Here is a 15,543-nt window from a genome sequence, read left to right on the forward strand (position 1 = left end):
TGCTGTTGTTTTTAATATTGACTGCATTAGCTCAATGTTCAGGCTTACATGGTGCAATGTCATCAAAGACAGCCCCCACTGATAGATTATTTTTGGCTCCCAGTATAGATGACAGCTGTATATTTACACTGTGTTTGGCAAGAAGGGATTTTTTAGAATGTTGCCAAATGCAAACAGAGATGGAAAGGTGACAGTTTCCTAAAAAATAATTCCAGGAAGGAAAGTCCATGATAACAACAAGATACAAAGCAGTCGTGTGACTTTTAGACATGCTTAACTCTTTTTTATATTCTACCTTTGGAACTCATTACTATGAGCTTTCTCTGATTTCAATTTAATTATATTTTGAATTCTGGATCCTTAGAAAACTTCTCCCTTGCTGCACATTAGTCATCTTCTCTCTCAGTTAAAAATTTTATCTAATTTCCTTAATGAATAGAATATATTTAGGTCTTCTAGCTAGGTTTTCTAGCTATTTTGACTCCCCTTTGTTTATTACAATAAAAACCAATTTAGACAAAAAAAACCAAATAAAATATTGTAACCTGATGGTTTTTCCCTCTTTTTCTAGAATTATCTGTCTGAATGTAACAAAGGAGATAGCTGCAGCTTCTTCATGTTTTATTTTTAGCATGGTGTTTCCTTTGTTAATGAGCCATGCTTGCAATTTCTGTCTATACTCTCTAGTTCTTCATTTTCCTAAATTCCAAAATGATCTACGGGTGGATTTTCCTGAAGTCATAAAGCAGTGACACAGCTATTTCCTGTTGCTATCAAAATTCTGTAACAGTATTTCTCCCTCTACAAGTTACTAAGTTACTTGGAGTACAGCCACCAAAAAACCAAAAAAAACCCAGAAAAAAACCAACAGGAAACAATAATCAAACAAACAAAAAACCAAACCAAAACCACCTAAGTTGATTGAGTTGATTGGATTCATAAAAACTTTTCTGTAGCCACATGGATTTTGTGCCTTCAATTCTGCAGATCTACAATGATTCCAGATAAGTGAGAAAACTGAGAACCTGTTCACTTGCCAAAAAAACAAAAAAAACCCTAAACAAACAAACAAAACCCTTAAAAATTTAAAATCAGATCTGTTCCAGAAAAAGTGGCTGTATTTTTCCACTTAAATATGCCATAGGAAAAAGGAACTGGTAAGATGGATCATTTAGTTCATTTTAGCCAGATCACATTTATTTTTAGCCTATGGAATTGGCACAGATGAGTAACAGAAGTAGAATACCTTCAGCTACTTTTCCAAGTCTACATACAATTCCTAGTAGGAATACCAAATGTCACCTTTTAGCTCAGTAGAGTTTTTTGTAGCTGAAACCCTTACTGTGAAAACCCAGAATTATTTACAATGCACATGGCTTTTAACCCTTTGCAAGGTTTTTTTAAACAAAATTTCACCTAATTCTGGAATACCTACAGTATCGCTCATAAATAATCCTGCACGTGCTGCTCTGAAGTGCTAAAGCTTCCATAGCTGTTAAAGCCGGATTCAAGATCATCTGTCACCCATCTGTCCTGCTACTAGCACTGGACCCGGCTCTTCCCTGCTACTGGTGCAAGTCAGGAGTAGCTCCCGAAACCCCTGAATTCTGCTAATGCAAAACAGACTGAGGAGACTGGAAACAACAGAGCAGAGCGATTGGTAGGTGGAGATGGCTATTTCTTCACCGAGCTGCAATCTCCTTTATCTCTTCCTTGCTGAAGGAGGTGATGATAATCACCACCTGCAGGAACAGATAAGAAGGGCAAAGACAGATATTGTAACAGGATCTTTAAAACTCTGCTCTCGCTGGCCATTACTTTGATCAACTGCGCGAAAATTACTCTCCAAAGTGGTAATAAGCTGAAAATGTTAGGCTGTCCTTTTAAATAAAGCAACAGCACCAGAAGAACAATTGTGATTGTTAAAATACCAAGGCTCCTCTAAATGAATGTATCTGTGATATGACACAGTATGAGGTCAGATGAAGCAACTGTAACCAAGGAGGAACACCTCGAGAGAACAATGAAAACTTCGAGATCTGCTGCAAAATACTTTTTTTTCAAGTGGATGTTTGCAGAAGGAAGTACAAAAAGATAGAAGTTGTTCAGGAAAAACAAAACTATTTTAGTCTACTGTGGGTTTTCTTTGCTTTAAAATTATAGGCTCTCTGTGTGATTCATAGGATCTTCTATCAACTTGCATTTTTCAGAATTAACAGGTCCCAACGCGCCTGTATCTTCTTGACCTGGGTAGTAGGTCCAAATGCACAGATGGTATTATTATGAACTGAAAAGCTTTCAAATGTAACAGATATCTGTCAAAGAGATATCAAACATTCCTGAGGGCCAAGGGATCCTAGAAACAGGTATTTCTGTAATCAGCTGCTGGTCCTCTGTGTCACATGGTCTGCTCCACAATAAATATCCCATCGCTCTGGCTGGCTGTGCTCCCGACCCTTGGGAAAGGGCAGCTCCCCGTGTGCAGCTTTGCTTGGGTTTGGCCTCGCCATTGGCCCTGGAGGTGACAGATGGGACCGTTCAGGTCTTTCGGCAGTGACTGCCATGTCACGTCTGACCATGAACAAAGCCCAGTCTGGCTCCTGCTGCCCGGGGCAGGGTGTTCCCAGCCCAGACAGAGCCAGCGCTCGGCTGCCTCCTTTCCGGTGCGATGGTTTTGAGCGCACAGCACTTCAGCTACCTGCCGGGGGAGACAGGCAAGGAAACAGCATCCTTGCCAGTTCAGCTTTGCATCAGGACCTGACTGGCTGCATTCCTGAAGAAGTAAACTCCCATCCCAAGCTACTCAGCATCTTGCCTTGAGGTGCTACAGCTTCCAGAGAGAACAGTTCTCAGAATAAGCTGTGATGAGAAAAAAAGCTGTGCTGAGGAAAGGTTTGAGTGCCTTACACCCAGCTCCCTGCTCCTTCAAGGGACCAAGGGCAGCAGCTGTGAACACGCAGGGCTCTTTTTGCCTAGGCTAGCTGGTGCTGGGAAATAAAGTCCTGTCACCAGGGAGGTTCTAAAAGGTATAAAAAGCCACAGCTTCCAGACACCATGTCCTGCTGCAAAGCCATGCCTACCCTGCCAGCCCCATTGAGGCAAGACACAGAGCAGGGAATATGAACAAGGCTGGGAAAGATAAGGCCCCCTTCCAGGTGTGGTCAGAGAATTCTCCCAGTGGCCACAGCATCCAGTGAAGACCTGTGGGGATAGTGGTCCTGGGGTCACCATATCCTCCATGGGAACCCATGGCCTGGCACGGCCAGGTGTGGGGCTGGGGGCTCAGGCCAGAGCTGGGTGGCTGGGCAGGAGCTGGATGGCTTGGGCAGGAGCTGGGTGGCTCGGGCCAGAGCTGGGTGGCTCGGTAAAGGAGCTGGATGGCTCGGTACAGGAGCTGGGTGGCTCGGTACAGGAGCTGGATGGCTCGGTACAGGAGCTGGATGGCTTGGTACAGGAGCTGGATGGCTTGGTACAGGAGCTGGGGGGCTGGGCAGGAGCCGGATGGCTCGGTACAGGAGCTGGGGGGCTCGGGCCAGAGCTGGGTGGCTCGGTACAGGAGCTGGGTGGCTCGGTAAAGGAGCTGGGTGGCTCGGTACAGGAGCTGGATGGCTCGGTACAGGAGCTGGGTGGCTCGGTACAGGAGCTGGATGGCTTGGTACAGGAGCTGGGGGGCTGGGCAGGAGCCGGATGGCTCGGTACAGGAGCTGGGTGGCTCAGGCAGGAGCTGGATGGCTCGGTAGAGGAGCTGGGTGGCTTGGGCAGGAGCTGGGTGGCTTGGGCAGGAGCTGGGTGGCTCGGTACAGGAGCTGGGTGGCTTGGTACAGGAGTTGGATGGCTTGGTACAGGAGCTGGGTGGCTCGGGCAGGAGCTGGATGGCTTGGGCAGGAGCTGGGTGGCTTGGGCAGGCTGCCTGGTCCTCAGGGCTGACCATGGGGACACGAACTTTGCCCTGCAGCCCTGTTGGGATGGCACAGGCCAGGGCACACACACTGGACACACATGTTGTCCATGTAATAGGAATAATTATTTGGTGTGCAACACTCCAAGAATTGCACACTTGAGAGAGACATTGATTATTTATTTCAGGGTTGTGGAAGTGATATTACACTGGGTGCCCAGTGTTATTGCACAAATCAAGCACAAGCCACTGGAGTTTCTGCACCATTATACATAAGCAGAAATTCAGAGTTGGCAACTTCCCAAGCTCAGCCCCCCTACTAGGATTGATTAGTTATTTCCATACAAGTTACATAACCCCAGTAACTTCTACACATCTCAGAGGAAGGGTCTTCATCTGGGCAGGGGTCTTTCTGACCTGTAGGTGTGATCTTTAGTATTACACTTAAGATCGTTCAGCAATAGGATACTTGGACCTTGAATATTTTACCCAAGTTAGCAATGGAGCGCCTGGAGCAGCTCCAGTGGAAAACAGGAAGGATAACTGGGGGACTGGAGCATCTCTCTTATGAGGAATGGCTGAGGGAGCAGGTCCTGTTCAGCCTCAAGAAAACCCAAGTGAGAGGGGACCCCATCAATGTGTACAAGCATCTGAAAGGAGGGTGCAAGAGGACGGAGCCAGGCTCTTCTTGGTGGTGCTGAGCAACAGAACAAGAGGCAATGGGCAGAAACTGATGCACAGGAACTGATGCACTGTTCTTCCACCCAAACATGAGGAAGAACTTTACTGTGCAGTGACCATGCACTGTAACAGGTTGTCTGGAGAAGGTGTGGAGTCTCTCCCTCGCTGGAGACATCCAAGAGTCATCTGGATGGCATCCCATGCCATGTGCTCTGGGGTGACCCTGCTCGAGCAGGGAAGTTGGACAAGACACTCCGTTGTGGTCCCAGACCCATTCCAAGAGCCTGTGATCCTGTGCATGTAGACAGACACCAACACCACCATGTGCTGTGTGCTTGAAGCTCGCTAGTGCCAGCAGGTCTGTGAGTGAGGGATGCTGCCTGTCCCACTGACTACGGCTCCTTCGTCGTGCTTGAAGGCACACACATCTGACACCAAAGAACCTCCTGACTGGGGATAACACACACAGGCACAGACACACACAGAGGCACAGACATGCAAACAGGCACACAAACACGAAAGTGCCGACGCGGACCTGCAGCCCACACCGCCCCTCACGACCTCCGCGGCGAATCTGCCGCTACGGGGCGCCGCCCGGCCCAACCTTCCTGCGCGCCGCCCTGCCCACGTCGGAGCGCGCGGGCGCCGCGCGGTGGGCGTGGCCGGAGGCGCTCCGAGGGACGCGCCGGGCCCGGGGAGGAGGAGCGGGATCGGCAGCGGGATCGGCCCTTCCCCGCCGCCGGGGCGAGGCCGCAGCGGAGCGGGGCGGGGGGTGGCCGGGTCCGGCCCATGGACCGTCCGTGCCCGACGCGGAGCCCGTGGAAGGAGCCGCTCGGCCGCGGGAGGCGGCGCGGGGCGGCTGAGAGCGGCTGAGCCCCGGGGCCTTCGCTTCGCCCCGTCCCGTCCGCGCCCCGCGCCCGCCGCCCGAGCGGCACCATGTCGGCCAAGGTGCGGCTGAAGCGGCTGGAGCAGCTGGTGCTGGACGGGCCACAGCGGCACGACAGCGTGCTGAGCGTGGAGACCCTGCTCGACCTCCTGGTCGGCGTCTACGCCGAGTGCAGCCGCGACTCGCCGCTCCGCCGCGACCGATACGTGTCCGACTTCCTCGAGTGGGGTGAGCCCGGGCGGGGGCCGCGGGGCCGGGTGGCGGGGGCTGCGCGCGGTGCCCGGTGAGGGGCGGCGGGCCGGCCGGCCGGGGGCGGCCCGGCCCCGCAGTGCGCTCCCACCGCCGCTCCCGGCAGCGGCCGGAGACGCCGCCCCTGGATGCGGCGCCTCCCTGGGGAACACCCCCGCCGCCAGCCGGGCCTTGACCCTCCAGGTCTCCTCCCTCGGTCCCAGGCGAACCGCTTGGCAGCCGGCAGCAGGAGCAGCGGCGGAGTGTCCTTGGCCTGAAACCGTGCTCGGCTTAGCCCGAAACGTCAGGCTAATCCAGCGCTCCTCGGAGGGTTTCCTACCTGGGGGAGGGGAGGAGGGGCGAGCACCGGGCTCAGGCTTTGAAGTGTTGCTCTGGTGCCGGCTCCTTGCTTTAGAGAGGGCGTGTGTGTGTGTGGCTCGAAGAAACAACAGTTCCCGTTCATCATGCTGTCTTTTTAAATTTGGGCATGCCCCCCAAGGACAGAGTATTTCTAGGCAGCCTTTCTAAGAGCTTTGTTTAATGGTTCCCTACTGTTAAGCAGCCTGATAACGAGAGACCTCCAATAGTCCGGAGCATGCTGACAAAAGAAGATGTGGATACTTTTGATGGCACTTAGGATAAAAGTTTTCCATCCAATGTTGGTTAGTTAAGGCTATTGACTAGAGGTATGTGGAGAGCAGAGATCCTTCCCTGCTGCATGTCTAAATGAATTTATGTTAAAACGGCCATGGTGGCTGACTGGTTTATTCAGCTGAGTAAGTTATGAATAATAATGTATGACGAAGGTGACTTAACTTCTCCATGGAATAAGAATTGGAGGGGAGGGAGGAATGATCATTGCTCACAAGAACGTTGCCCCGTTTATCAGCTGTTCCATGCATGTACAGTTAATTAGGCTTCAAAAGAGCACTCTTAAAAAATCAAAAAACAACAAAAAAACCCCAACCAACAAAACAAAGGATTTCCTAAGGGAGAAGGAGGGGCAGATTTACTTCAGTAAATGCAAATGTGTGTCTTTAGCACTAGAGACCAGAGCATCAACATGAAGGGACAGCTGGTTCTCCTTAATTTCTGTGGGGACCACCACTCTTTGTCATACACTAACAAACTAAGAGGATTCACTTCCTGGACTCTTCTATTGACGTCAGTAATGCGATTGCCAACTGAATAATTAACCACTTTATCACATCTGCCCTGCAAGGCTGCAGCCTGGGGAACATTGATTATTTGTTTTGTCATGGGAGCTTTGTATGTCTTCTGCAAAGAGCATTCAGGCCTTTTTGTTTTCAAGCTGATGGCTTAAAGGAGTGAGCACCAGCAAATTGTTAAGTGTGATAGATCAGACTGCAGCATACTTTGAAAACTGAAGTTGGAAGGATTTGGGGCAGGCCAGAGAATGATATGCTTTTTCTATAGCGCTGCTGGTGGTTGTGTCTTACTGATTGATCCCAGCGTTGTCATTTTTTGTGTCATGGAGAGGCCGATTATCCAATTGTTTATAAAATCACTTCTTTTAATTCTATTTATTGTGTTCACTGAATGTGAAAAGGTTACTGACTTGATGAATAGTATAGCTTGCAATAAAAACAGTGTGTAGGTTTTACTGCAGTGTGGGATTACCCTCGTATAACAAAGTGCCTATTCAATAAATAATTGAAATGTATGTGAGCTACCATCTGGTGCTGCAGAGTAGGGATAAAAGTTTATAATCCAGGCTCTTGATGGTAAGGGGGTGGACCTAAGTCTGCACTGTATATTTGTGTTCCATCAACAAGGGATACCCTTAAAACCAATTACAGTTGATACTGTGTGTTCCTTCCTTTCCTTCAAGCTGTTAAAAACAAGTAAGTGCCAGCAATGAGACACCTTTTATCTGTGTCCTAATGCCCTCACAGTGTGTTTCCACTGACAAGGAACTTGTTTCTGCCTCCAGCTAATAAGGAAAATATCATGCCAAACATGCTAATCTTCCTTATGTCATGATGTGTCTTAATTACAGCCTGATTTGCTGTTAGAAGATATTCTGGATTAATGTGCACAAGTTTTCTGTGCTGTTATGCGTCTGTGGAAGCATCAGAGTGTAGTTAAATATTTGGGATATACTTTGAAGATCAGTGTTTCTTTATCAACTGGAGACAGAAGGAATTTCCTTTTGACAAAATGGAGACTTACCACTGACAATGGAAATAAGCTGCATAGGTATTAAATTTGAATTAAGATGAGCTTTATAACAAACATTTTTTTACAATTTTGATTTTAAAACTGGGTGTGAGGTATCACACCTGTAAAATTCCCTGGAAATGATTCAGCATGGCTAATGGACTTGCTTGCCTTCTTAATTGGCTAGAGAAAATGGAGTTCAGGCGTGGTAGTTGAGGCAGGGTTTTTTTCTGGCTGTGGGGTGGAGAGGAGATTGTGAGTTTTGTGGTGTAGTTGCTGGATATGGGTATCTCAGCTTTCTGACAGAGCATGGTGCTGCTCATCCTCTGTATTTGGTGGATGCTGGAGAAATGGGGAGTCCAGAAAATTAAGCCCCATGTTCATCTTGCAAGACTTAGGCCACCTCCTCTCTATTCAGCATCTGTGGAAGTCTTGCACCTTACCTGTGGAGCTGATAAACGCCAAATTGTGCATCCCATTGCTTTTGTCCTATTAATACCTCTGCTGCTTCCTGGTAGTCCTGCCACGGGCTTACATCTTCTTCCTATTTGCTAACCATAGAAGAGCTCAGGGTGTGGTCCTTTGCCTTAAGGCAGCTTGTGGCTTCCATTGCTTTACAAATCTTGTAAGAATCTGCCATTTTAACCTTGTCAATTATAGCTTTCCCATGGTGAATGGGGCTTTCAAACAGACTGTTCTTTCCCTATACTGGATGTATAATACACATATCTTTATGCCAAGTGTCTTTGGAGAAGAGCTAGCTGAACTGCAAGTGAGGAGCCCAAAGTCCTTTTGTTTTAGTTGTTTTTATTTATAACTTCTGTTTAATAAGCTCACACCCAGTTGGTCATCTCTGTTATATTTTTTATATAATAGATATTGAAATAATACTCAGTATTCTTAGTGGGAATTGAATCCAAGTCTGTTAGGTAACATACCCATGTCTACATGTTCAGAAAGAACTTCCCAAATCTCTGCTTAGTGTCTTTTAAACTGTTGCTGCATCTGCTGCTCCTAGATGAGATATAGCAAGGAGTCCTGTTTATTCTAGTTGGCTTTGCTCATTCCTCTCTGAAAGTGGGACTAACTGAAGCTATCAGCAGGCACTGAGGAGGCTGTATGGAGTTTGGACTTACCTGATGGACTATGGGTGCTGCAGTGTGTATTGTCCATGCACTGCAGAGGGATGTCCCAAGAGACTTTTCCTGCAGAAAGTGCTGTCCCTTGTTTACCCTGGCAAGGAGAGAAGTACAAGAGTGTTGGAGCAGCATAGTCACAGCTCAGGTGTCTGCACCACCTGTCCTTTAGCTTTCAGGTACAGCTTGTTCCTCCCCATGGACCCTCTTGTTCTCTCATACTGAGCCATCTGAGTCTTGCATAACCCTGTGCTAGAGTGGCTGCTTGCAGGGCACCTTGCTGGCTGGCATCACTTCTGTGCTGGTTTGACATCACCTTGTTTTTCAGGAGTTATCTTGGCAGGCTGTGGCTGGTGCTCACTGCCCCTTCCTTCCAGTCACCAGGGACTGGCGCAACCGGCTGCTCTGTTTTTGGACAGCTGCTTGTCACAGTTTGCAGCCAGTAGTCAAACACGTTCAGAGAAGAGTCTCAGGAATGGGCCTTATTTGTATTCAAAATGATCCTGGTGCTGCACAGCCTCTCTTGCTTCAGCCTTTATTTCTTCTGACCCTGTTTTATACTCTGGCCTGCTACAGGGGGCAAGGTGGCACATGTCCCCATACATTTCATTCAGTGTTGTCTCACTCCCAGACTCTGTACTGGCTGGTTCTCTCTGTGGCAGCACCTCAAACCCCATGTTAGAGTAGTTTAGTAGTTTGTTGGTTTTGTTTGACACAGGCTTACAAAACACTTCTGTGGAATGTTTCTCCTCATTTGTTATGACCTGTCAGTTTGAATGCTGACTTACCTTCTGTGTTTCCAGTTTGTGCAAGGTCTGCTACCCAGCTAGAGTGGTGTTCTGCTTTTCGATGGTGGTGGTGGAGTTTTTTGTCTCTGTGTTTGTTTTTATTTTTTCCTGAGAGGAACTCTAAGGATGCTGAAGCTGTGGGGAACATGAAGAAGATGCAGATGATTAGCACAAGTAGGCCAGCTTGGCACTTGCTGCTGAGTTCTTGAAGACAGTCTGGCATAATAGACAGTGGATGCTGTTGTAGTAACATCAGTATATTCCCAGTGTGGATTAGAGGAGAGAAAAAATGTACACACAGAGTGCTCAAAGCAACCTCTAGCCTAGCCCTGAATTGCCACTTTTGGGTATATATTTGTTACACTTAAGTCTGGACCATAGATGGAAAAAATCATGCACACAGCATTGAGCGGGAAGGGCTGCTGTGCTGGTGCAGTGATTCACAACTTTAGGTCACTGTTGGGACTGGTGCTTCAGGTTTGGATCTTGCCATTTGGAGGGGTTCTGTGAGCTTTGCAAGTTGAGTCCAAGGCCTAGTCTTTTGTCCTTTCAGTTCTGCTTAAAGAGACACCTTAACCTTTCAGATAAAAAAATACTTAATTAGAGAAGGGATAACCTTGCAGGGTGGCCTTTCTGTCGGAGCAGTGTAGAGCCTGCTCCCTCAGCCTGAGAGCACTTGTGTTCAGAAGTGTACATGTGAGCCTGAGAAAGCATCTTTCCAGCCTGCACGAGAGCATCTTCTAAACTAGCTTCAGGGTTGACCTAGTCCTGTGCCACAGGTACTGCTGTACTAGAAAATGTACTGGCTAAGGGCAGGGGCACAATGTGTGGCAAGTGTGCTGCTAGCATAGGAGGCAGAACTATCCTCAAGTATTTTTGAGATGACCTCAGAGATGATGGACTTTTAAGGGTTGCTTATGAGGATCCGTTGGTCTTTTGGGGTTACACCAGGAAAAACTGTCACTTGATAACACGTCATATCTCTTCACTTGAGGGTTTAAATTCCTCTCTTCCTTCCCTTTGGCACTCCTCTCCTTCCCCTGCTTGCAGAAATACACATAAAAATTCAGGAAGGGGCCTCAGGCTCTGCCAGCTCATATAACGTCCTTCTCTGTGCAAGCAGAAGCTGTGCAGTGAGTGATAAGCCTGTTGGGCACGTGTGTGAAGTGACAGTGTTTGGATAATGAAGACAGCTGATGAACAAGAAAACTGAATTTCAGGTTTTGGCTAAGTCTCCTCTACATCATCCTCTATCCACCGAAGCCTGTTACAATTCCTTATACCAGAGCTCGTGGCAGGACGGTGTGCACTGAGGGCCCACTGGGGCAGGGTACAGCTACAGGTGCCTTGCAGATATTCTGGAAAGGGAGTGGTGGTGGTGGTGACCACAGGGTTTTTTGTGCAATGTGGATGCAGCTAGAACTCTTCCCTGCTCCTGAAGGCTTTCCTGTGGTCACAGATGGGGCACCATAGCTTGGATCCCCTTTTGTATAGAGGTCATGATGGTCATCTGGCAGAATAGTGTGACCCTGGCTGCTGAGTCCCAGTTTCCTGCATTCTCTGCTTTGATGAAACTGGTTTTGTTCTTTTCAAGGATTGTATGTTTGGGCTACTTCAACATGAATTAATCCTAATTGCCATGTTAGCTTTGACAGCATTGTAGTCAGGGCTAGTGACATGAGGGCATGTGGTTAAAATCCTGCTGCTGTATGATGCTGGACTCTTTTACAGGACATCTGTTTTAATCTGTTATTTTTAGAATGAGACAGAATCTTTTAATGACTTTTTCTGTAAAACTTCATGCTGTGAAGCATTGGGACTGAATGTTGCAGTCATGTTTTAGTAGTGGAAAAGTAGCAGGGTCTGGAGGATGAGAGGCACATTGGCATGTGCTGTTAAAGTGACAGATGGCCTGGGTGAAGATTGTCTTTTGTCCCATAGAAGGAAGTCAGTATTGCTTTTCTCCTGTGGATGAAGGTGCTAATAAATAGCACCAGTCTTTAGTTAGGGCTTGAGGAATTATGTGGTGTATTGAAGGCTGTGATCTATATTTTGTATTTAAATTTTGTTTATCTATGAAAACTCAGAAGGGGGTAAATAAGCTACTGATAAGTTTGTCTTCATACAGGAAAATATGTGTGCAGCTAGTAGTTTCTAGATGGTACATGATAAAGTGTAAGATTATAATGCAGAAGTAAGAGTTCATAAGCATCCATAAATCTAACTTTTTTTCTGTCTTGTTTCACTTGCAAATCTAAATTATTTTCATATTGAGTTTTCACAGATAATATTAAGATATAATATTTTGCAAAAAAAATGACTCAATTTACATCCTTAAAACTTTCATGGTTGTCAGAGTTAAACACTATCAGTGGAGATGTCTTGAAAGTCAGTTTAGTCAACAGATCTAGTACAATGAACTTTTTTGCCAAATTAAGTTGAACTCATCTATTTTTGCAAACAATTAATGTGTGGGAAGGAGTCAGTTTCTTCCACACCTACGAGAACAAATGACTTTGTGTGAATCAGAACTGAAAATTCTTTTTTCATTAGCTGTTTTTAGCAAGTTACTTCTACTGTATGGTTGAATATTAATATTTTAAGTTTTAGGAATGTTGATCTGTAATTGGGATTAGCTGGGAATGTTAAACTACAGATTCTTTAAATTTATAAAAAATTACACTTTTTCCCTTGCATGTAATTTGAGGCAATTCATGCAAGCTGGTTTAAGATGGGTATTACAAAAAGAATTATAATACTTAACAATTGCAAATTTATCTGTGCCATTAACAAAATGCAGTGCCTAGGATTATGAAAAATTTTATGGGTTCATCTTTTTCATTACCAAAGTCTGAAAAAAATAGTAGGACAATGGACCACAAATAAACTGTTTAGAAAACTATAAGGGACTTGTTAAAGCTTTTTAATATATTTTTGCTTTTGATAATACTTTAAATAGAGTTGACATTTGTTTCCTAAGTCTCATAAGGTACACTTGAGAGTTCCAATGTATTCTTGATTTACCAAAGGGCTTGTATCATGCTCACTGTTATATCCCACTGAAGTGCTAGGGGGTTTTGCCTTTTTTTTTTTTTTTTTTTTTTTTAAAGGGGATTTAATTTAAAATATTCTCCAGGTCTGAGAATTTTTATGTACATTTGCTCTGTGGTTCAATGTGATCTGTTCATTTTTTAGCTGTCTCCTAACACTAAAAGCTTCCAGCCTATTTTTCTCATCAGCATATGCAGATTGCCAGAATGCAGGCTTTCATTTATAAAGATCTTGTTCACTATAATGAATGTAGCTTTCTTCAGTAGGAAACTACACACTGTTTTCTTAAGCCCTGATTTTGCATAGACCTCAGTAATCATGTCTGGAGATATACTTAGAGTGCATTCAGATTAAGTGTGTGCATCCATCATTTCCAGCTGAGGCCTTAGGCATCCTGAAGTGCCTGAGATCTTAATTTCTATCATTCATGTCATCAGGGTCTTAACACTGAAACGTGTTATTACTTAACCATGGCCTAAAGCTTCAAATGTGATTAGTTCCTCTGGATACCCAACCTAAGACATCTATAAAGGAGTCTGAGCTTTAGAAAATGGTGAGGATATCTTTACCAAGTATTAAATCATTGAAACTATGTGGAATTTATCAATCAGATGCGTGCTAGTGAAGTCTGAGGTATAGTTCTTAATTTTTTTAAGTGCAGTGCCATTGAGGGGTGAATATGTTTAGGTGCCTTTCCCAAAAAGGCTGAGAAGAGGTCAGAAGCAGCACCAATTTCAAATATATCCCAAATTCTTTTCATAATTTATAATTGTTCTCCAACATAAAAATAAACATGGATAATTGCTTTGTGAAGTCCTGCTTGGAATATTTATGCCAGTTTAGTGAGATGTTCATGCTCAGAGTTTTGGAAAAGTCAATACAAAATTCTGTCTGGACTTTTAATTTAGCTTAAACCTGAATTATGTTGTTCTAATTGTCATCAAAAGATTTGGTGAAAGGTGAAGTAACAAGTAAAATGACACCTGTTTTAAACTTGTTTGAGTAGGTATATGGAAGTCAGTCTTCAAGAAGTGTTGCAGCAATTCTGGCAATATTGTACTTTTATTTGGGACTGTGTAGTTCATGGAATGTGGATTCATTCTTTTTACAGGAGGTATGACTTAACCCAAAGCACAGCAACCACTATAGAGGTATGGGGGGTTGTCTATTATGATTTCCCTGCCAGAAATGATCCCTTAGCCTAAGAAGTAAACTGTATGCCTTTGAAATCTCTGTCCTCATCTGAGGGAGGACAAGGTTTCTAGTAATTGCATGGTAATACTCATGGGACATCTGGAATCTTTTTCCCACTCTTGAGGATTTCCTCTGTCCCTGGTTTCCCCCACTACTTCTTACAGAGATGTGATGTGTACCTTGGGAGTGGGTAGGGGTTGTCTGCATTGCCTTGCACACCTTAGGATTGCTGATGTTATAACATGGCTTCTGTGTTCTTCATTTTGCACATCCTTCCTCAAAAGTTGGCTTCTTCATGGAGCTTTTCTACGTGCTGCCAGCCTTACTACTGCCCATGTGACTTGGATTATCAATACAGGAAGCTGGAGTGTTCAGAATGCCTTTTATTTTACTGTAATTAAGGCAGAGTAGAAACAGCAGGAGGGTGACTCCAGGCATGAAGATCCTATTATATAATTTTGAAATATGTTCCCAAAGGTTTGCTTTTTAAGATGCATGTTTAGTCTTTAGATTTAGCTCTTTTTCTGATAGGATTAATTAGGTTGTCATGTGGTTTTGTTCCCTCCACCCCCATTTCTGTGTATCATGACTGCATGGCTGTGGTCTGTCTCTTAGGAGCCCTGAGAGATGGTCACCCAGTGTGCAAGCTCTGCAGGCTTTGTTCTACAGGCTTCTAGTTTTTGGACTCTGGATCCAAAGGACAAAAAGCAAATTTTCCTATTGTTAGGTGTTTTTCCTATAGTCAGGTGAACTTGAGTAAGGTGTTTGTATTGAAATTTTTAAATTAAGGATTTAGGTTTCTGTGTCTAGTTTGTGATTGCTTACACTATGTGAGCATGAAATGGAATGTGCTATCTGACCACATTTTCCTTCTTTTTAGTTTGTATGCTCTTTAAGCCAAGGAGGGAATTTCATTCTGTTCTCCGTATCAGGGCTACTTTTAGGGTGGCATTGTTGCCCTAGACTGCTCTCAAGTTAGGCATTTTGAAGGAAAAGACATTTTTGTGATTCAGAACCATGGGACTTCCTCCAGGAGGCTGTGAGAAGAAAAGTTTTACATGTACAAGAAGCTAAAAGTGATCTAGACATCAGAGTGGAGTAACTGATAGATGTTGGGTTGTAAGTGCAGAGTGAAGGCTGGAGCCTGTGGTATTTAATATTTCTGCCTTTATTGGGTAATAGGTATTTTTCCTAAACTCACAGCACTTAATCTGTCAGAGCAAACTGACAGATGAAGTCTGAGAACTTGCAGGTCAGCTGTGTCACAGGGAAGAAGCACACACCTTTTCCTTCCAGACCAGCCTACTTGAAGTAAAACAGCTTAGGTCATGTGGCATCATATCACTGCATAGAGCAGTTAAGTTTGACTGTGTTAACTTACTCTGGTATGTAATTGAAGATTTCCATTACCAGTTAGTTGAGCCTTTGGTTTCCTGAACAGTTGATATTTAAGTTGGGAATAATGTCGATATACATACAGCTGTTTTTAAACTGTGGTTC

The 15,543-nt window shown here is 45.1% G+C and overlaps 1 protein-coding gene across 10 annotated transcripts in view; it reads left to right on the forward strand.

Annotated features, from left to right (window-relative positions):
* Positions 1–5,279: 5,279 nt before the first annotated feature.
* The window catches only part of CDC42BPB (CDC42 binding protein kinase beta), a 91,658-nt gene continuing 81,394 nt past the window's right edge, over positions 5,280–15,543 (forward strand). For all 10 annotated transcript variants that reach the window (XR_014616240.1, XR_014616241.1, XM_084207897.1 and 7 more), the window contains exon 1: positions 5,280–5,693. Coding sequence is in view for 8 of the 10 variants with exons in the window: in XM_084207897.1 (XP_084064023.1) it covers positions 5,516–5,693 (178 nt within the window). In the remaining 2 variants the exon portion in view is untranslated. The remainder of the gene's footprint in view (positions 5,694–15,543) is intronic.

The sequence above is a fragment of the Fringilla coelebs genome, assembly GCF_963513975.1.
Source record: "Fringilla coelebs genome assembly, chromosome: 6".
Taxonomy (NCBI): Eukaryota; Metazoa; Chordata; class Aves; order Passeriformes; family Fringillidae; genus Fringilla; species Fringilla coelebs.